Genomic DNA, 23,739 nt, shown 5'->3' with positions numbered 1-23,739 from the left:
TGATTAAGACCACTCTTGAGCTTGCCATGTAGCCCGTTGGTTTGCTGTGACTGGAGTGCTGCTGCCTGCTGCAGAGGCCAGCGGAGACGTCGAGAGCACATTATTTGAGTTATTATAATAGGAATACTACACAAACAATTAATTCATATTGATATACAAGATTTATTTCTCAGTTAAATATAGAAGATATATACTTTAAAAAAAAAAAAAAAAACTTATCGTTATTTTATCACTTGAAATAGTGGAGGAAACCAAAAAATTTATATGGTCTGATTTTGCAATTTAATTGGATGAAATGTGCTAGCAAATGACATAAAAAACAGTGACTAATTTTTAATTGGATACGTATGTAAATGCTCTCATTTCCAGGTAGAGTGCCCAATTCAATTCTTAATAATTATACAACATTACCCATCCACCTAAAAGAAAACCATCATGAACAAAAAGTTCATGCAATCATGACTTTTATAGTAGAAATTTGCAAGAACATATCATGGGACATCGATGGGATAATTTTGGACGTTTTCTGGTGGAGATTAATTACTGGGGTGCTAGTTGTTGGAAAATGTAAATTGGGTAATGTATTGATAAGGGGTAGAGTATTAAGAGGTATTAGGCATGTAAACTTCTGTAATGTTTTATTATTTGCAAATTTAATAACTTCTGGCATAGTGGTTTAGCGAATAGTCATACCTGCATATTGCTTATTCCAATCGTGTGGAAGTGTTGGTATTGATAAGTCATCTATTCACCATGTATGCAGTCATGTTTCTGCTCTTCAATTTCATTTTGTAGATTTTTGCCAGACATTCTTAAAGATAAAACAGTAGGAAAATTGTCAACATTGTAATTCCTATGAAGAACATTTGCTACTCTAGAATGACAACTAGGAAATTTAGTTTTTCAAAAATAAATGGAACATTAAACATGTGGAAATTATAATAAACCCTTATTCTTTCAGAGGGAGACTTCATTTTTATCGTATTAAATAATATTCTTTGCTGCAATGTTGTTAAATTCTTAAGATAGTTTGAAATGGATAAATCCACTTGATTTTGGAATCTAAAGAAACCAATCATGTATAGATGAGATTAGAAGTTACTCTGCCCATTAAATTCGTCTCTCAGCCAATCTGGCTTCCCACAGTGGGCCAATCATTTCTATTTGTGTTATTTGTGTCATACCCAAATGCCACTGACCTTTCAAGTGGAGAGACCGAGGGAGAGGAGCCTGCAACTTGTGGCGTTCGTTTGCCATCGATCTTATTGTGCTTTATCTGCTACTGCTTGTTACATGCAGTAGCAAGTAATGCATTCCTGGTATATCTATTTTGGACACCTACTAGATTCTCTATCGTAGGTTTGTTAACTATTGTTTAGTTCTTCTAGTAAAGAAGCAGGTTAACAATAGGTAACTAATTTGTCATGACTTGTCCTCACTCTCCAAAATACTTTCCAGCGAACCTTGCTGCTTATCCATTGTTAGTTGTCCTCTTTTTTTCAAAATACTTTTCAAGGAACGTTGCTGCTTATTCATTGTTAGTTGTCCTCTGTTTATGCGCGCATGTTTTTAATTACTTGAGTAATCTTCCTTCTCTTTTTCCACAACTTTTTTGGTTGTGATGTGATAGAGTGTGAGTTATGAAAAAAAATTATGGGTCAATGTGTAAGTGGTAGACAATCACTCACGGTCTGTCATGTCAAAATTGTGACAAAGAAGTTGTGAAATAGTTTTGAAATACTTACTTTTAGAATTTCTTCTTCATAAATTTGGTTGAACTGCCTATCTATGTTATTAAACCATTACTTTTGCAATTAATTTCACTACATAAGACACATCAAGATCTAGACTTGATTTTTTGGAGTGCTTTCAGAAGGTATTAAGCATTAATTTCGGTTCCATGCTCATTATTGCAAACAACTTGGAGAATATTAGACATCAATACAAAGATGAGAAAACTAGAAAATTTTTATGTCACCCTTGTCATCCAGGCCAACGGTCACGCTGTCTCCCTCTTTTATGTTTCCTCTTAATATTTCCTCGGCCAAGTTGTCCTCCAATAACCTCACAATGGTCCTCCTCAATGGTCTAGCTCCATAGTTGGGTTTGTATCCTTCTCTTACCAACATCTCCCTCACTTTCTCATTCACCTTGAGCTTTATTTTCTTTGCCTTGATCAATCTTTCACTTACTTCTTTCAACATCATATCCGCAATCTTCTTAATCTCGGAACTTGATAGTTGCTGAAACAGAACCACTTCATCAATCCTATTCAAAAACTCAGGCCTGAAATTTTCCCTTAGTTCTTCTGCCACTTCCATTTTCACTTGGTCAAAGCCTAAAGAATGTTCTCTCATAGTCAAGCTACCACCAATATTTGAAGTCATTATAATGACTGCATTTTTGAAGTCCACTTTACGTCCTTTGTTATCTGTTAACCTACCATCATCGAATATCTGAAGCATCACATTCAAGACTAATGGATGAGCCTTCTCAATCTCATCAAAGAGGATCAAACTGTGGGGTCGAAGACGAACAGCTTCTGTAAGCTGACCGCCCTCATCATATCCAATATAACCAGGAGGAGAGCCAAAAAGCTTTGAAACAGTATGACTCTCCATGTATTCACTCATGTCAAGCCTAATCATTGATTCTTTTGAGCCAAAATATTCAACAGCTAGTGCATTGGCCAGCTCTGTCTTTCCAACCCCTGTTGGGCCAGTGAACATGAGGTTTGCTATAGGCCGCATGGGGTCCCTAATTCCTGCACGAGCTCGGCGGACAGCACAACTTACAGCTTCAACTGCTTCATGTTGTCCTATAATGCGATTATGAAGAGAATTCTCCATATTCAAAAGCCGCTGGGATTCTTCTGGTGTTACTATCTCAATTGGAATACCTGTCCATAAAGAGACAATTTGCTGTATGTCTGACTCAATCAACACCCTCCTTTCATTTGATACTTTCAAATTTTGAAGATGAACTTGGGCTCCAGCTTCATCAATCAAGTCTATTGCTTTATCAGGCAGAAAACGATCACTGAATAATGTTGAAATATAGTTCGAGAATTAGAAATATGACCAACTGCTGAGTTTAATAATTTACGACTAAATCACAAATAACATAATCTAATTTTGACTTGACTTCAAATCAGAAAATTTTGTATTTTTCATTCAATCCTCTACATTCCATTCGTTTTCAATGCAATTTTTTGGTCCAATCCACTTTGTTACGTCCACCAAAATGACAATGACATTGTTTTGAAAAGTGACTAAAGCTAAGGACAAGATTGGACGAACTAGACAAAGAACTAAATTGAAAACAAATTAAAAATCACATGACAAAAAAAAAAAAAATCTTAAAAGACTAAACTGAAAACAGGTAAAAGGCTAGGTGTAAACATATCAAACCTGATATACTGATTTGACAAACGAGCAGCAGCAACTAAAGCCTCTTCAGAATACTTCACGTTGTGGTGAGTCTCATATTTCCCACATAGAAGCTTGAGAATCTCGATTGTCTCATCAACTGAGGGTTCGGGTACTTCTACTAATTGAAAACGCCTTTTCAAAGCTGAATCCGCCTCTATGTACTCTCTGTATTCTTCTTGTGTTGTAGCTCCTATGCACTACAAGAACAAAAAATACCAAAAAAAGAAGGTAAACATGTTAAATTTAACACCATGCCATATGCCATTACTAAAGAAAAGTAAAACCACCTTCAATTCGCCTCTTGCAAGAGCTGGTTTTAACATGTTAGCAGCATCTAGTGCTCCTCTTCCTGAACCAGCTCCAATTAGAGTGTGCACCTCATCAATGAATAGAATTATTGACCCATCACTTTGTTTGACTTCATCAACCAGTTGTGTTATCCTTTCCTCAAATTCTCCACGACATGATGCACCAGCCACAAGTCGTCCCATGTCAATGGCAAAGACCTGAATTAGACATGAAAGCATTATATATATATACACACAACAATTTTTTAATTGTTAACATTTTTACAATTGCTAACATAGCGTGTTACGATTAAACTAACATTACTTGTATCTCGGATTAATTATCACTTACACTACTTTTCTTATGCACTAATATTCACAATAATCGATAACGTTAGTGACCTTCTTATCCTGAAGTTTTGGTGGTACTGTGGCATTGGCTATGGCTTGGGCAAGGCCTTCTACGATTACAGTTTTACCAACACCTGGATCACCAACAAGGCATGGGTTATTCTTTCTCCTTTTCAACAATATTTGTTCCACACGCTCCAGCTGATGCTTCCTTCCTATTACAGGATCCAACTTTCCCTGAAATGCAGCCATAATCAGATGCATACTTCTTCCATTTACACATATTTTCATGCCTGGAAGGGCATTAGGCAAAAGCAAAATAGGTTTACCTCTCCTGCCATCTTTGTTAAATCTGTTCCATATTTCATAAGAACATCTATCTTGAAAGGCTGCCGCGAAAGCTTCTCCATTGCAAATTCAAATCAAATGCCTTGTTTGTATCGTTTAAACAATGTTAGATTATGATGTTATTGAGTTGCATCCATATTTCTAGCTACTTGCTCTTTTATACCGTGATTGCAGCCAATATTCCAGCATTTCTCTTAGTCCAATGCATCATTGGCTGCTACGTACACCAATTTCCAAGACTATTGCTTGCACTTCCTCACATACACCCGCATTAAAACTAGAAGAGGGTGCGATTTCCGAAAGGCCATAACCGTGCAATCTAGCTATGTGGAGAGATGTTTCAAACTTCAAAGGAAGTTCCATACTCCAGCTGGTAACGTTTGGCTTCCACTACTACTTAATTTCTACTGCTAATGCTTTGTCTCCTAGGCTTCCTGTTGGAGTTTGAAAGCCCAAATGGTCATAACTCACAAACCTTTATGGGAATTTGATCGTGCACTGATGAGCATGCATGTAACTAGCTACTGCTAGTTGATAATTTGTTAAACTAGTTAGGCCTCGTATACATTATTTTTGAAAAAAAGTTAATAGATGCTCAAAATTTTATGAAAAAAGAAAAAAGTATCATACTTTTTTTTGACAATTTTTTATATTTCTCATAAAAGTGGTATTAATTTTTTTCTAAAATGATTAATTAACAAATGCCTTAAGATCATCCTTTAACATGACTCATAATTTTTTTAGCTAAAATATCACAAACTTTCATCCTTTGGCTAGAATGTCATTTAAGTAGGATAGGGAAAAACGTTAATTCTCCTATACAATTTACTCTGCTAGTCATAGTCTCTCTCAGTGTTTCAGGGTTGTTGAAGTTCCTTCCCCTTCAAATCCAAACTAGAGATTCTCAAAGAAAAAAAAAATCCAAACCAGAGAACCCATATACATTTTGCCTAAAAATAATGATCTTGAAGCCAATTAAAACTCAATTAATTAGTATTTATACTTTGTGTGTAATAAATTAATACCTATGCTCATTGGCCAAGCTCAAGATGAATAAAAATTATTTATCTTAATGTGTGTACATCATTTTTTTTTTTTTTTTTATACTAGATATAATTTCAACTCTAATATAATCTAAGTGTATATGTGTGCGAAACTCCCTCCTGAAAACTTGAACTCCGGCTTTTACCCCTCACACCCTACAATCATTTATACTTGTGAAGTGACCACTGCACCGAGGGTGCGCTGTGGTATGTGTGTACATCACTTTATGCTTCACTAATCATAACATGTTATATATCATTTATTTTTTGTTTCCTTCTAAAGCAATCAAATTAAAAAAAATAATAATAAATAAATAAAACCGGTCACTTGGTTCAACTTTACAAGGCACTTGTGTCCAATGCATAAAAAAACATTTGCTTTATATAAATTCAAAATCATTCTGTCGATTGTTGGATTTAATTTAAAATTTTCATTTGATTTTGTTAATTTTTCTAATTTTAAATATTGCTTTTATTTCATTAGCCTTTCATCTTTCTTTTTTCTATTTTTTAAATGGGTTGTGTTAATGGGTACCGTAAGGTGCCCATTAACTACAGTCCTTTGTACTTTTTTTTTTCACTTTGTTGTAGCTTTATGTCATATTTTTGTAGCTTTTAGCTTGTGGGACCAGCTTTATGGAGAAAAAAAAATATATTAAAATAATTTTTTTTCCTTTTTGTTCAATTTTTTTATCAAATGAGATCCACGTTAGTGCAACATTAACAAGCACCACACGTGCTTGTTAACATTTGCCTTTTAAAATATATATTCTATATTTTACACTCTTAGCCTCTTAGGCTTTGTTTGGGAGTTCATAAGGGAAGGGAATTGAAATGAATAGAATGTATTTAAGTAAAGGAAATGAATGGAAAATAATGGAATAGAATGAAATTAAGTAACTTTGATTGGATGTTTTAAAATTAAAGAATGGAAAGGAAATGAATGGAATGTAAGTAATTTTATTTGGAAGTAACATAGAGGGAATATAATGGAATCATTTTATAATAATATTACTATTAGACCTCTATTTTAAAATAAATGGTTGAATATATAGGGGTATTTTGGGAGTTTTAGTAAAAAAATCATGAAATTTAATTTCATTCCTTCCCCTTCCTCCCAATTTCGAGGAGAATGAAAATTTGAGGTTTTAAGGGAATAGAGAGGAATGAGTGTTCTCTCTTACCCATTCTATTCCCTCCCACTTAAACTCCCAAATAAGGGAATGGACTTTTCATTCCCTCCATTAAAACTCCCAAACAAGGGAAAAGAAGAATATTCTAAAATTATTATTTTTATTCATTTCCATTCCCTCCTCTCAAACAAGGCCTTAGGTGACGTTCAGTCAATTTAGTTATAATGGGACTACACAGAGCAAGACAAACTAAAATGTTGAATACCTTTTACATTCTTCTTGCCTCCATTCTCTTCTCCTCTCAGTAAGTTTCACGGCCAAGAAGCTCCTCTCAAAGAACATACTCCTTAAGGAATCGCTGTGTCAAGCTATACCCATTACACTTGCCTTTGGTAAACCAAACAATTACTCATGAGGAAAACAATTCTTAAACAGATCAAAGATTAAAAACAAATTGTTGAAAGGGAAATTAGTCCTGCTTTTTTTCTTATGTTTATCTCTCCATATTCACATCCTGCCTAAGAGAAATCTAGAATACTAGCATCTATGATGGGAAAAAAATCTAAGATAAGTTATAACAAAAAGAATCAAACAATGTTTAACGCAAGAAAGATCAGAGAAGAAACAAAGATTCTTTCCTAATTTGGAAGTCATTAGAATATATTATCATCTAAATTGTCTTGACATATAAATAGGAAGGTTTTGAATAGCTACAGCCATTGCAGATGATTTAGGGGGGCAAAAAGAAAGAGAAGAACAAGAAGAGGAAGCAGCAATAGCTTCTGCCAATGGCTCAGCTGTGTATTATTCCGCTTGTTGAACACTATGGTTTTCCATCATATTCAACATCTACTATAATGGAATTCCCCTCTATAATCTCCCCCTTCAAAAATCTTTACTGCCATGATGTTTTCCAATAATTCCAGGATTGCTCTTCTCAACGGTCTGGCCCCATAGCTTGGACAGAAACCTTTCTTGATCACCCTTTCCTCAAATCTCTTAGTTAGATGAACCTCTATACCTTTTACTTTCAACCTCTCAAACACTTCATTGAACATTATATCAGCAATCAACTTCAAATCCTGTTTGGTGGGCTTCCTAAAGACAATTATCTCATCTAATTTATTTAGAAACTCAGGCTTGAAACTCTTCTGCAATTCCTGAATAACCAGGTTCTTTATCCAATCATAACTATGGTCCTTAACATCATTAGCAAGATCAATCATGCTACGTCCTACATTGGATGTCATTATAATGAGAGTGTTTTTAAAATCCACTGTCCTACCCTTGCCATCCGTTAATCTACCATCTTCAAGGATTTGAAGCATTGCGTTGAAGACCTTAGGGTGAGCTTTCTCTATCTCATCAAAGAGGATAATTGTGTAAGGATGGCGATGAACAGCTTCAGTCAGTTGACCTCCCTCTTCGTGGCCAATATAACCAGGAGGTGCACCAATGAGCTTGGAAACTGCATGGCCCTCCATGTACTCACTCATATCAATTCGAACCATGGAGTTCTTCGAACCAATGAAGTATTTGTGCAGCGTCTTTGCCAATTGTGTCTTTCCTACGCCTGTTGGACCAGTAAATATAAAGCTAGCAATAGGCCTGTCGGGATCTTTTAGCCCAACTCTGGCACGACGGATTGCATGACTTACTGCTGTGATAGCTTCATCCTATCCAATAATGCACTTCTGAAGTGTTTCTTCCATTTTGAGGAGGCAGGCTGACTCAGCACTTAATAGATTCTCAACTGGGATTCCAGTCCAAAAAGAAACAATGTGTTGAAAATGCACCTCTGTCACTACAGGACCTATGTACTTTCCCTCACTCTCTGCTTTGCTTTCCCCTTTGTAATTCCCTATTAGAATTGACATTTGGTCCTTGAGCTCAATTTCCCGATCACGTAATTCAATAGCCTATCAAAAATTTTATAGTTAGCAAGTCTTGCATAAAGATGGCTGATGATGGAGACCAAGAAGCCAGGCATTCAAAATTCCGATAAACTATTAGATACATTTCAATATCTATAGGTCCACAAAATTTAGCTCTTTGAAAATATAGGCATCTGTGTTTCTTTTGCCTGATTTTTGATGCCCATCTCAAAGAATTATTCCAGACTAATAAGTTATCAGATTGGACTTTAAAATTGAACTTTCGTACCTTAATATTTTATAATTAGAATCTGTTGACGAGCTTCACACCAAGGACCTAATTATGTCAAGTATACAACAATGAAGAAGTACAAAAACCTTTTCAAAATCTTGGCTAGTGATAATAACTTTATCCTTCTCCTTTGCAATCTGCAAAAGCTCTTTCTCAAGTTCTTGAACTTCCTTCAGAAGCTGAAAATGACAGTGTGTTTTGCATACTTAAGATTTTGCAAAAACCGTAAAGTTTTAATCATTTTGCTAAATTTGCAACAAATAAATAAGTACCTGTGCACACTGAAGTCGAACCTCAGACCCAAACTCATCAATCAAGTCAATTGCTTAATCAGGTAAGAAGCGATCACTGAAATCCCAAACTATACATAAAGAAAGCCGAAGTGTCCTAAGGCTGAAATAAATTTAATATCAGAGACAATCTAAGGGATTTCTTTTAACAACAACAAAATCCCATTAATTTTACATCACTTTTCGAACTCTGGTTTTTTTTTTTTGGGGGGATCTATATGGACATAAAATCAATATCACATGAAAGACAGAATGTTTATTGTTATCCATAGAAACATGTGTGATTCCCTCTAGGAACTTCTGTTACTAGCTACTAATCTCCCTTTTTACTTTTAGCTTCAGTTCCCTGAATCAAGAGAACTCCAGTACCAACGAAGCAATGGTAAACAATAGGCAAGATGTTGAACTTATAATAGAGTCACCTATAAATTAAGTTCCAAGATCCACTTTCCATTTCAAAAGCTACCCACACATGTCAATATAGTCACCTATCATTAAATGCATTCCCTTTAGTAGATTAATTATAAAAAGTCAGTCTGATCTTTTGAATATTTACAATCTGTCATTCCTCAAAATGCAAAAGAGAACATAAACTGTTGAAGAATTTGGTTAATTTCTGGTCTAAAAATTTGTATCTGTATGTTTTTGGTACCATCAACAGCTGAATAAGGCTGCACAAATAGTTAGTCATGATAAAGAGATGAGGACTAAGAGAATCCAATGAATGAGAAACCACATCAGACTTATGTATTTGGAGAGGATCTAACTTTACTTCATTTCCCCTATGATTTGGAATAAGAAATTTGTAGTCATCCCCTTAAAAATTCAAAATACTATAGAGTACTTTTTGTTAGAGATATATTAGCTCATTAGCATAGGTCCAAGCCTAATTCTACTTTGTGTGCAAGTCAAGTCTCTTACTTGTATTAGAAGTATATTAGTCTAGAGTTTCGTCTATTATATATATACATGTTATAGTTCATTGTAACACAGGATTTATATTACACTCTAATATATTATTAATGTTGCCCTTTAGGGTTTCTTCCGTAAGTCATTAGGTTGAACCACGTAACTCTCGTGTGTTATTGTGTTCTATACTTTATGCTTTCGCTTCCGCATCCATACTAGCATATTCAACACGGTGTATGTAGTGACCCAAAAAGGGGGGTCTTGCATTCTATGGAATCCCACATCGCCTAGGGAAGCACACGGAAATGTGTTTATAAGGAATGATCTCCCTTCAATGTGTAGAGGCCTTTTCCCCAGCGCAACCTGAGGAAGAACAAAACCATGAGGGGTATGGGCTCCAAAGTGGACAATATCTACACAGTTGAGGCGGGGTCGTTACAGTTATGGTATCAGAGCTTAGGATATGATTCTGTAGACACTTGAAAACTAGGTTATGATTTTATCGACACTTGAAAACTAGGTTATGATTTTATAGACACTTGAAACTAGGTTATGATCTTGATTTTTGGTCAGAGCATTTGGAATTTAGGTTATGTTTGATGAGATATTTTAAATAATTTTGGCAATGTTACTTCTTATGTGTAGTAATAATAATTCTTGCACCGTCTATATTTCTTGATTTCCTTGTTAACTAGGTATCATGCCACCCAAAAAGAAGAGAGTAGCTAATTCCAATAGCGAGGAACCTATTGTTAATTTGTGAAGGCCAACCAAAGCAAGGGTTGATACTGAGGCCGAAGTCACTCAAGACATGAGAAATAATGAATGTCCTAGGGTGACACGCACTGATCCTTTGGATGAAGCTGCTGCCCGACTGTTGGACAGGTTGGCCCATGTTGCTAGTAGAGGTGTAGGTAGAGTAGAGGTAAGGACTGGTTGCTCTTTTGAGACTTTTATGAAACATAATCCCCTTTCCTTTGATGGGAAGCCAGATCCTACAGAAGCTGAGAATTGGTTCTTGCAAATGGAGAAATTGTTAGAAGCTTTAGATTGCACTGACTCTCAGAAGGTGCGGTTTGCAACTTTCAAGTTGATTGGAGAAGCTGAACGTTGGTGGAGATCTACTAAAGCCATTTTGGAGGGAATGGACACTGAGAGGAATCCCATCACTTGGGAGAAATTTAAAGGGGTTTTCTATGATAACTACTTCCCTGAGGTGGTTCGAGAACGAAAAGAGAGGGAATTTGCTGATTTGGTGCAAGGAAGTATGACTGTTGAGCAGTATGCTGCTAAATTCATCGAGTTATCTCGCTTTGGACCCCACTTAATCCTTACTGAGGCGAAGAAAGCAAGTAGATTTCAAAAGGGGTTGAATGAGAGACTTCGACACCATTTGATTGCAGCAGGGGTTGATAACTATGCAGAGTCAGTTAAGAGAGTTATGAGACTGGAGGAAGATTTCAAGAACAATGTTAGGAAGGAGAACCCACCTAGAAACACTGGATAGACAGGCTTTCGTCAAGGCAATGCTCAAGGTCATTGGAACAAGAAAGGATCTTTTGGGAGGTCTGGGAGTAATTCATCATCAAATAAGCCAGAAAATAAGAATCCACCCCAGAATACTCAAGGTAGAAGTTTGAATGCTTGCCCTACATGTGGAAGGTTTCATGGAGATAAGCCGTGTTTCTTTGAAGGAAAGGCTTGTTATAACTGTGGGAAGACAGTACACTTAGCTAGAAGCTGTACTTCTCCTCCACAAAACTCAATGGCACAACCTGGAAAGAATGATCAGAGGAGGAAAGCACAAGGGAGAGTGTTTGCACTCACACCACAAGATGTTCAAGCTTCGGATACTGTGGTTACAGGTATCCTCCCTTTATTCTCAAACTTTGCTAAAACTCTATTTGATTCTGGATCTACACACTCTTTCATCTTCTCTCGATATGCTAAGTTATGTGATAAGAAACCTGGAATTATGGATTATGACTTGTCTGTGGCCACACCTATGGGTGATTCTTTGGTGTGTAATTTTATGCTTAAGTCTTGTGTCATCCAAATTGAGGATAGGGAAATGTTAGCAGATTTGATTTTAATGGACATGTATGACTATGATGTAATTTTGGGAATGGACTGGCCGGCAGCTTATCATGCTAGTGTAGATTGTTTTAGAAAAGAAGTGGTGTTTCAGCCTCTAGGAGAACTTGAATTTCGGTTTAAGGGCTCTAGAATGCATGCTTTGCCTAGGGTGATATCAGCCCTTCGAGCTAAACGTCTTTTACGGAAAGGATGCCAAGGGTACCTAGCTAATGTGGTGGACACTAGGAAAGATGTATTGAAGTTGGATGATATCCCTGTTGTAAGGGAGTTTCCTGATGTCTTTCTTGAAGACCTACCAGGGATACCTATAGATATGGAGATTGAATTCTCTATTGATTTGCTCCCTGGAACTTCTCCTATTTCGAAAGCACCATATCGGATGGCATCAACTGAACTTAAGGAGCTAAAGGAACAGTTACAAGAACTTCTCGATAAGGGGTTCATCAGACCAAGTGCATCTCCTTGGGATGCACCAGTTTTATTTGTGAAGAAGAAGGATGGGACTATGAGGTTGTGTATTGACTACCGTGAGTTGAACCGGGTTACTGTGAGAAACAAATACCCTCTCCCTCGTATTGATGACCTGTTTGATCAATTGCAAGGGGCACAAGTCTTCTCTAAGATTGACCTTCGTTCTGGGTATCACCAGTTGAAAATCAAGGGTGAAGACATACCCAAGACAGCTTTCAGGACTAGGTATGGGCACTATGAATTCTTGGTAATGCCTTTTGAATTGACCAATGCTCCTGCTGCGTTTATGGACTTGATGAATAAGGTGTTTCATGAGTACTTAGACCGCTTTGTTATTGTCTTTATTGATGACATTTTAATCTTCTCCAAGAGCATGGAAGAACATGAAGAGCACTTGAGAATTGTTTTTCAAATTTTGAGGGAGAAGAAGCTATATGCCAAGTTTAAGAAGTGTGAATTTTGGCTTGACCAAGTGGTGTTCCTAGGGCATGTGATATCTAAGGCAGGGATTTCTGTAGACCCTAGTAAGGTTGAAGCTGTGGTTGATTGGGCAAGACCGACAAATGTGAGTGAGATTAGAAGCTTTTTGGGCCTTGCTGGCTATTATAGGAGGTTTGTGGAGGGATTTTCCCGTATTGCAGCCCCTTTAACTCACCTAACTCGTAAGAATGCCAAGTTTGTGTGGACAGAAGAATGTGAGAAGAGTTTTCAAGAACTTAAGCAAAGGTTGGTCACTGCACCAGTACTAACCATCCCTAGCAACATGGGAGGCTTTGTCATGTATAGTGATGCCTCAAGAAAAGGGTTTGGTTGTGTGTTGATGCAGCATGGTAAAGTCATAGCTTATGCATCCCGCCAATTAAAAAGTTATGAACAAAATTATCCCACTCATGATTTGGAGTTGGCTGTAGTGGTGTTTGCATTGAAGATTTGGAGACATTATTTGTATGGTGAAAGGTGTGAGATTTATACAGATCATAAGAGCTTGAAGTACTTCTTTACTCAGAAAGAATTGAATATGAGACAACGAAGGTGGCTTGAATTGATTAAAGATTATGATTGCTCAATCAATTACCACCCAGGCAAGGCTAATGTGGTAGCCGATGCACTTAGTCGGAAGTCTTCTGGTTTCTCAACGGCCTTGTTAACTACTCAAAAGAAGATTATTAAGGACTTGGAGAGGATGGGAATTGAAATTGTCATGGGTGATTCCCAAGTCTTTATGGCTAGTTTGACAATACAACCCACTTTGATTGAGAAGATTAAGAGTTCACAGGTTGACGATGCACAAATTGTAAAGATCATAGAAGAAGTACAAGAAGGGAAGAGACCAGAATTTAATGTGTCTAATGATGGTGTCTTGAGGTTTGGAAAAAGACATTGTGTGCCAAATGATTTTGCATTAAAGAAAGAGATTATGGAAGAAGCCCATCGTACCCCATACTCAGTGCATCCTGGTAGCACTAAAATGTATCGTGACATTCGAGAAACTTATTGGTGGAATAACATGAAGAGGGAGATAGCTTAGTTTGTGGAGCAATGCTTGACTTGTCAACAAATTAAGGCAATACACTAGAAACCTTCAGGATTGCTGCAACCACTTCCCATTCCTGAGTGGAAGTGGGAGTGTATATGTATGGATTTTGTGACTGATTTGCCAAGATCTCCTAAGGGACATGAGGCCAATTGGGTAATTGTGGATAGAATGACAAAGACAGCACATTTTATTCCTGTTAAGATGACTTACTCACTTGATCAGCTAGCACAGATATATATTGATGAGATTGTGAGTCTTCACGGAGTTCCAGCATCAATTGTGTCCGATCGAGACCCAAGATTCACCTCAAGGTTTTGGGAAAGTCTACATAAAGCTTTGGGTACTAATCTTAGCTTTAGTACTGCCTTCCACCCATAAACTGATGGATTATCAGAAAGGACTATTCGTACTCTGGAGGATATGTTAAGGGCTTGTGTATTGGATTTCAAAGGGAATTGGGAAAAATACTTGTCTTTAGTGGAATTTGCCTATAATAATAGCTACCACTCTAGTATTGAGATGGCTCCCTATGAGGCTTTGTATGGTAGAAAATGCAGGTCCCCATTGTGTTGGGAAGAGGTTGGTGAGAGGAAATTGTTAGGACCAGAAATCATTCAGATGACATCTGAGAAGATTGATTTGATTCATAAAAGATTGCAAACAGCATAAAGTCGACAGAAGAGTTATTATGACCACTCAAGAAAGAAAGTAGAATTTGAAGTTGGAGATATGGTATTTTTGAAAGTCTCCCCAATGAAGGGTGTGATGAGATTTGGGAAGAAGGGGAAGTTGAGTCCCAGATTTGTTGGTCCATTTGAGATCCTGAAACGTATTGGTAAAGTTGCCTATGAGTTGGCCTTACCGCCTACACTTGCAGGAGTGCATAATGTGTTTCATGTTTCCATGTTGAGAAAGTACATCTGGGATCCTTCACATGTCTTGAACTATAAGCCACTCAAGATCAAAGACAACTTGACTTATGAGGAAGTTCCAATCCAAATTCTTGACCGCAAGGACCATGTGCTACTCACCAAGACCATAACATTGGTTAAGGTTCTTTGGAAGAATCACACAGTGGAGGAGGCATCTTGGGAGCGAGAAGATGAGATGAAATCAAAGTATCCAGAGTTGTTCATTAACGAAGTATGTATGATTTCGAGGACGAAATTATTTTAAGGGGGGAAGGATATAACACCCCATAATTTGATACCAATTAAATTATTATACGTAAATTTTTAATGGAGGCCTATAATTAAAATGGATTAAATAAATTTGGGCCTAAGGTATTAAAAAGAAGATAAATTCTATGGAATATGAAGCCCAAGTGAGGTGACATAAGTACATAAATGGGCCTTGAAAACCCTAGCCTTTTCCTCTTAGGTCACACGTGTTTTTTTGATGGGATTTCTTTTTGCTTCAGCCGACAATTGAATTCTGCCTTTCTCCACTGTGGCGTTGGTGGGAGTCTTTAGGTATGATTTTTCTCATGCTCAAGATTTAGGAAGTTTGATTAGTCAAATAGCTTGCAATTGATATGAACCTAGACTATCATTATTCTAATAGAAAAAGGGTTCCTATAATTGTATTATATTGGATAAAGATTTGGTCAATATGTCAGGAAGGAACACAAACGTAAGATTGAGCCAAATAGAGTAATATGTTTGGACTTGGTCACCATGTTAAAGTGAAAAGAATGCTTATGTTATTGCATTCACACTAAGCCACCATTGTTGACCGGTTGTTATTGCATTCACACTAAGCATTCACACTAAGCCATTGACCGGTTATTATGCATTCACACTAAGCCACAATTGTTGACTGGTTATTTTGCTTTCACACTAATTCAACCGTGTATTAGATTTTGGGTCTTTGGAGTGATGATTATAATATTATAATAAGAATTGTTTATATAGCCGTATGGTCCAGGCTTTGAAATTTGATTATGTATGAATAGTATGTATAGTCATACCTCTATTGGCTCTGAGATTGATTGAAGTTTCATGAATATTCTAATTAGGCAGCAATATTTATAAGTCCAAAAATCTGATCAAAGCTGAAAGTAAATTGGATAGTTAGGTGAATAAATAGAGGATTTTGGATAAATCAATGTTGTCTAGGATAAAACCATTTTAAGTGTGAAAATAGATTTTTAAGTGGGAATTTGTGTATTGATGAACCTATTTTTGGTATTGCTAGGTTCTAATTCTACTGAATTGTTGTGATTCAAGGGAGGTTGATTTCCTTTATTTTTGCAACTAAGAGGTAAGTGGTGTTTACTAATTTTGGGGGTTTTCCCCAAAACAGTGTTAATTATTAAACTATTTTATATGAAAGAAGATGTTAATATTCTATATATAAATGAATATTTTACAAATATTTGATGTGCACATTGGCTATTTGTTTTATGAAAAACTTGTGGGACAACCTAATTTTATTTAAACTTGTATGTGTGAATATGTCTTTATATTTTGAGAAGTATGAATGGATTATTTTGTGAGCATATTGGATATGTTTTGAAAACCTATGGCAAGTCGTGATTAGAAGCTCAGTATGATATTTAGTCCTTAGCAAGGGACAATTATGCTGCAGCTAGTCCTTAGCAAGAGACGGTCCCAAAAGGGGACAGTGCACATTTGATAGCTCCTTAGCAAGGGAGCATACTATTGAGGATCCAAAAGGAAGCTCCTTAGTAAGGGAGTGTACCTTTAGGTTCCAAAGGAACCATCCTTGAGAAATGGGATGAGGTTCCAGTCCCAAAAAGGGGACAATACAACCCTGTCAACGGGGCGTAAACGTTGACCACGAGAAAAGCCTAGGGAATTGTTTATGTGATGGTATCAATATATATATTATGATGGCTCACAATATAATGATATTGTTTTCTTTTACATGAAATAGTTGATGACAAAATATTGGTGAGTTATAAGTTGTGAATCTGTTGAAAGAATTATTTATTTGAAAGATTTGTTCCCACACCCCAATGTTAGTGAATTCCACTTATTGAGTTATCTCACCCCCCCTTTATTTCCCATTACAGATACATTAGGTGGATTACTGGAGTAGAGATTCTTGGGAGACAGAAGTTACAAACTGTTTTTGTGGAACTGAGGATTTTATTATTATTTTATGGCATTAAACTTTGTATTGGAGAATTATTTTGTGGATGTTTTGTATTTGGTGAATTAGAGCTCTGACTTTTGTAATCAGATTTAAGGTGGTTAGTTCCTTTTATTTAATATTTTTTTATGGATTATTCAGATTAAATAGACTTTTATTGCCTATGATTTTGGGGCATTACATTTGTGGTATCAGAGCCATGCCCTAGCCGGAAGTGTGGGTCCCACACGCGAGGACGCGTGTGCTCGTAAGGGGGGTGGATTGTAGTGACCCAAAAAGGGGGGTCTTGCATTCCATGGAATCCCACATCGCCTAGGGAAGCACATGAGAATGTGTTTATAAAGAATGATCTCCCTTCAATGTGTAGAGGCCTTTTCCCCAGCGCAACCTGGGGAAGAACAAAACCATGAGGGGTATGGGCCCCAAAGTGGACAATATCTACACAGCTGGAGCGGGGTCGTTACAGTGTATCAATGTTAATATTTAACTTTCAAATAATTCTAGAAATGCCTAATATTAACCGAATTCTAGCATAATTCAAGAAAGGTTTCTTCAGGATAAAATGGTTATTTGATAAAGATTTTGAGACAGTTTCAGATATTTCAGCATATAAAATGGTTTTTATTGCATGGACATTAAATAGATAGGAAATTCATCTACTTTTGCAAGGTGCTTTAGAATAAGGGCAAGTTTATAAACGATATTTTACCAACTAGCCCATGAAAGGATAAGTAATATGATGCAGTGAAGTAATTTAATTTGAAATGTATATAGAGATAAAGACAGGAGACAATTGTCAAAAATTCTTCATCACAAGACGCAACATAGAATGACTTCAAACAACACACTTGATATATTGCTTTGACAACTTAGCAGCTGCACCAAGGGATTCATCTGTATAAATGACGTTGTGATGATTCTCATATGTTAGACGAAGCCCTTTCAAAATACATATGGTGTCATCAATTGATGGTTCAGGAACTTTCACAGGCTGGAATCGTCTTTCGAAAGCTGGATCTTTCTCTATGTGCTTTCTGTACTCATCAAATGTCGCAGCACCAATTACCTGCACCAGTTGAAGCAAGTAAAAACCTTCTACTTTTTTTTATTAAAATTAATAAAAAAAAAAAATGAGATCAAGCTTTGACACACAATTCAATTTGGAATTTAGAGTTAGACACGATCCATCAATGATAAATAATCTAATTCCAAAAGCCTGTCAAGATAGTAAAGTAAATATAAATTCCAAACTTATTGAATTAGAGCATTTAATAGATTAAAATGATCCAAAACACTTAATTATGCAGCAGAGTGTAGTCACCTTTAATTCACCTTTTGCAAGAGCAGGTTTTAAGATGTTTGCAGCATCGATTGCACTGCCTCTTATAACTCCTGCTCCAATCAGCATGTGAACCTCATCAATAAAAAGTATTATATCATCACTTTGTTAACTTCATCCATAAGTTGCTTTAGTCTTTCCTCAAACTCTCTGCGATATATTGTCCCAGAAATAATACTAGGTATATCCAAGCTAATCACCTGAGAGGCACAATAATATATTCACTAGAATATCATACAAGAGACGGTAAAAGTTTGCAGGACATGTTTCAAGGATAGTTGCTAAAAATATAAGGCCCAATCATTATCAAGCCCGAGTTCATTCCTACTTGGTGTGCAAACAAGTAAAGATATCTTAATCCTATTTGTATTGCAAGTATTGTAACCCTCGTTTAATGTATGAGTAGTCAAAGGTTCAACCCACTATAAATACCCATCAATGGGTTCATTGTAATATACAGAGCTCATAGTAAAGATGTAGTTTCATGGGTTATAGTAATGCCTAAAATTCCTACATTTTACATAAGACTTCATATTGTAAACAATTGTATACAGGATCCAAGTGTCCCTAAAATGCAATACTCTTAAAAATCAATTGAAGTACGATACATTTTTGCACAGCAATGCAATACATCAGAATTAGTTAAAGGGCCTTTAACAGTGGCAAATACATAGGAGCACGACTACCTTCTTAGCTAATTCTGTCAAATATGCTTCACAATTTATACTGCTAATTTGCAATCATCATTGAATATGAAGATGAATTTTATCACTAAAGCAAAAACCTTCTAGCTTAAAAGTCAAAACAAATGAAACAGAGAGACGTGGAGTTTGACATCAAGTTATACAAATTAATTTTTTGTTGAATTAGTTGGTTTTTTCATAAACTTGTGCCTCTATTATTATTGTTCAAACTAGTCCACCCCGACAAAACTGATTCGCTATGGTTCCGTTCAGTTTGGCTCGAGGTTCTTTCCATCTCAACCGACTTCGTGATGACTATTTGGAAAATCAACTTTTTTTGGTTTGGTCCAAAATCTTCTCCCAACCTCGACTGAACCAAACCAATATCAAAAAAACAAAACAGTGCAAGGGTTGCTAACTGCTGGAGCAAATTAGCAAAATTCTAATTGAACAAGAGAGGGAAGGAATACCCATTTTCCTAAAGACCAGTTGTTTGATCAGGGACTCTGACCCAATACAACTTTTCAGTGCATCATATGTCCAACTAACATCTTTCTTCTAGTGAGGTGTGGTCCTTGACCAATTAGGTGCCCAATTAGCCAAATTGCGTTATTTTGCCCGTTAAAACCTGGATCTTCAAAGTTCAAACAATGTCAATGAGCCAGCCTTATAATTTTGTAGCCTAAATAATACACGACCTTGCTAATATAAGTTGAAGTTTCCACTTTCCAATCAAACATTTTTTTCCTTACTATTATTATACCCAAATTCATTAATCAACAAAGGAGAGTAACATTTTTCCTCAATTGCTCAGAAACAACAAGAGTTAGAGAGAGCATGTTAAAATATCCAAAAAAAAACCTATGAACAACAGCAAATTTAGCAAGAACATGTACAACATAATTAGGATCTCTCATAATCCAGCTAATAAATACATACTGGACAAAACCTTTGCTAAGCTCAAACATTAAAAATTTCCCTCCACAATAATCTTCTTTAAGTCTGTCTTGTATGGGTCGTAAACCTTAATCCATGAAATGGAAATATATTTTGGCCCTTTTCGTGAAGTAAGGAAAGGAAATTGTGGGTCATGGTTCCAATCCAAGATGTAGAGAAAAACTTGAGCCATCAATCCTGTTTGTTAACTGTAAAAGTATCAGCCGTGGGGCGTATTCGTGAAGTAATAAACACATTGCAGGGCCACGAGCCCAATCAGTTGGGTGTGACTGTGTGAGGAACTTAGGCAAAGAGCCCAACCCGGCCCAATAATCTTTCTTTTCTTTTTGTAATTTACCTTTAAATTAGTATGGACAAAGGATTGAAGGAATGGGAACCCGGGGGAACAAAAGAAACCTGAATGCATCCCAAATAACAGCACTCTCTGACCACAGCAGGAAGGCTTATCTTTTTTTATTTAAAAAAAAAAAAAAAAAAAAAAAAAGAACCTTGGTAAGAACGATTACTTTATAACCACCATTAATTTAGTCACCATGTGTAGCCCTACTTTAGTGATTAAGAGCTAAATTATAAACAAATTAAAGGGGTTATTATATAAGGGGCAGCAACAAAGAGCCTAAGATTTTATATAGGTCCCATATAGAGTTGTCTGACGGTTGTCTCCACAAAATCAATAAAGACAAGCTTGTTATTCCTTCCCTTTAATTAATCACCCAATATATTCTAATACTACTACTACTACTACGTATTCTTAATTTCTTGGTCTCTCTCTTTTGTGTCTAACAGATATCTTTTTGTTCGGCTGGATAGCTGTGACCAGCACATAGGGATTGGGGACCCAGCTCATAAGTCATAAAGTCACAACCATTTTATGCTTCTTAACAACCCACCCTCCCATTTCCTTCACATAATCAGCGGATAACAATATTCTATGTTGAAAGTTGAAACTACTAAAGCCTATACATTGTAACGGATTATTTGTTTGTCTTTTCGATGCTTTTTTGATTTACAAAGAATGCTGAGAAAAATGGAAGGGAAATTGTTTAAATATTTTGAAAAAGTTCAATTATTTTTCTTCTTTCTACCTTTCTTTCGGTGATCCACACATAAAGGTGAGAATCTTGGGTTTGGGGGATAAAATTAACTTCAGTGTATAAGCTTAGAAGCATGATTTCACAATCAGGCAGTTACGCGTGATGGTTGCTAAAGAAAATTCATGCCTTCTTTAGTATATATATATATATTTGCTTATAGATTCTTTAAGATTGAAAATTTGAGTAAATTTTTCAAGGAAGTCGGTACTAACTGTACTAGGAAAATATTGTTGGGAAAAAATTTATATAAGTGGAAATAAATTTCAGCAATATAGTGGAAGCATAATTACACAAAAAACACAAAAATTTACATGGAAACTCTTTCTCCTTAAAGGGAAAACCACATAACAAACTCCAAATAATTTCACTATATTAAATAGAGATTACAAAATTTGGCAATTCAACTTAAGCAAAGAAAAAACTATATTTTTCATTTTATTCACTATTCACTTTCTCACCATGTATCTCTCACAATTTTCTCTTACTCTCTATATTTTTCTCTTTTTCCTTTACTTGCTCTCACTCACGCAGCTCTTTAAGACTGCAATGTCCTCAATCTCACTCACTTGGACTTCTCCTCTTGTCTTCTACACCCAGTAGCCGAATGGTCTTCCTTTTATTTCTTCATCTTTTCCTTCTTTTCTTCCTTCCACATGCTTCACATCAAATCACAATAAATGCAAGCACATAAGCCTTGACTTATGTACATGATATTAGACAAGAAGCATGAATTCAATTCTTCTTTTCACTTGGCCGCATCTCCTTGTGTTTTCTTTTGGCCAATTTTTCTTCTTCCTTTAGCGTGTCCCACACGCTTAATGTCAAGTCTCATTCAGAGACATGATTGGCTTAAATCTCATCAAGAATGCTATAAAATATACATTTAACTTTTCATAAAATTATTTTATTCATTTTAACGACACACTTTATAACACTCCCAACAACAAAGATATAACTATTTTATCGCTTTATTTAAATATTCTATTTTTATTCTTTCTTTCATATTTTCAATTAACACCTGTTAGTTATAAATTTTTTTCCTTCAACTATGAACTACCACGAATGTATCTTGTGCTTGATGCGTATGAGATGGGGGAAGTAAAATCAGGTTAATTGCAATAAACAGGCTAATTAAGCTTAAACATAATTATGGCAAATTGCAATTCATTTTTTTTATACCAGAAAAGGAAACAAGTACTATACAAATGCTGGATGAACCCAGCTACATGGTCCAGGGACTGCATACAGAACCTAGAATAATCCTGGGAACAAAAAGGACTTTGCAGCACAAACCCTGTTGCTTTAAGTTTGAGATGTCAGCAACCATAGTTTTTTTCCTGCCAACTAGGTGTGCAACTAAAATTACAGACTTGAGCTACTCTTTTACTACTACTCATAAACAAAACTCTACAGCAACCAAGCCATTTAGCTTTGACACCAGCTTCCACTAAGGCTTCTTGAGTTGCTGCATTAGCTGTTGATGCTCCACTGCTGGCAACAGCTATCCAGTGCAGAAATCCAGCAGCTACCCAGTGCAAAGGAAAAAACAGCATTTAAATTAAAACCAGTGCAGAATAAGAAACAGCAGCCCACACTCCGCAGGCAGCAACTAAATTGTGACATGGCCAAACCACCACAAGGGGAAAATTATAATTTACCCCAGAAATTATTCTGGATTTCTGTGAAAGCATCCTACGTTTTTTGTTATCAATTGTGCCTTAAGGAATGAGACATATTTTATCTGTCCTCTATTTGCGTGTCAGACTCAAAAAGAAAAAAAGAAGAGAGAAGCGAAGAGATAGAAAAGAAAAGGCAAAAGGTGAAGCCTGTGAAGAAACGAGGAAAAGGGCACGTGTCTGGTTAAACAAATAATTTTTTTTAACATTTTACTACAGTTAGAGATAGCAGCCAACTGTAGTTAGATGTCAAAATTTATAATATATAGCACCTTTAATGTAGTGTACTTTTTTAGAAATAAATGTTAAAAAATAGTATATTTAGCATTTGAAACCTTTGATGAAAATGCTCTTAGAGACAAGCTCATTAAATAAGCTATCCCATCAAGTGTTGGCTAGAACACACATGTGCCACATACCCAACAAATATACCATATTGGCCATTAAAATAGTATCGGTACTCCTCCAAACCATACCCAAAAAAAATATCAGGTTGCACCAGCTTATTCGATTATACTAGTTCATATGATAAAAATAAAAATTTTAAAAAAATTATTAAAAAATATGTTATTTAAGTTAATATATTAGTTAATGTACTTAAACTAATATATAGGCTTGTAAAATTTGTGGGTTTTAAATTTTATGTTGACAAACATAAAAATTAATAAATTCATACTTACATAAATAATACAAAAATATATTTATGTATAAAAATATATAAATAGTAGTAATCCGAAAACGGTACATCGATATTAACCGGTATTAAAATATTTCGTTTTTTTGGCCAAATTGAAATGGTCTTCGATACGA

The 23,739-nt window shown here is 35.9% G+C and overlaps 1 protein-coding gene and 1 pseudogene across 1 annotated transcript; both read right to left on the bottom strand.

The window, feature by feature from the left end:
- Window positions 1–1,958: 1,958 nt before the first annotated feature.
- On the bottom strand, window positions 1,959–5,896 carry LOC126702016 (ATP-dependent Clp protease ATP-binding subunit ClpA homolog CD4B, chloroplastic-like; the record flags this gene model as incomplete). The annotated part of the gene is made up of 6 exons (XM_050400588.1): window positions 1,959–3,039; window positions 3,411–3,628; window positions 3,719–3,937; window positions 4,121–4,306; window positions 4,399–4,435; window positions 5,865–5,896. Coding segments are annotated over 6 exons (1,773 nt in total), but the record flags the coding sequence as incomplete, so codon positions are not given.
- Window positions 5,897–7,416: 1,520 nt separating this feature from the next.
- LOC126702015 (ATP-dependent Clp protease ATP-binding subunit ClpA homolog CD4B, chloroplastic-like) lies at window positions 7,417–23,364 on the bottom strand (annotated as a pseudogene).
- Window positions 23,365–23,739: the final 375 nt, after the last annotated feature.

This window comes from Quercus robur, chromosome 2, assembly GCF_932294415.1.
Source record: "Quercus robur chromosome 2, dhQueRobu3.1, whole genome shotgun sequence".
NCBI lineage: Eukaryota > Viridiplantae > Streptophyta > Magnoliopsida > Fagales > Fagaceae > Quercus > Quercus robur.
Note: the sequence above shows the minus strand (reverse complement) of the source record. Positions and strands in the feature narration are given on the sequence as shown.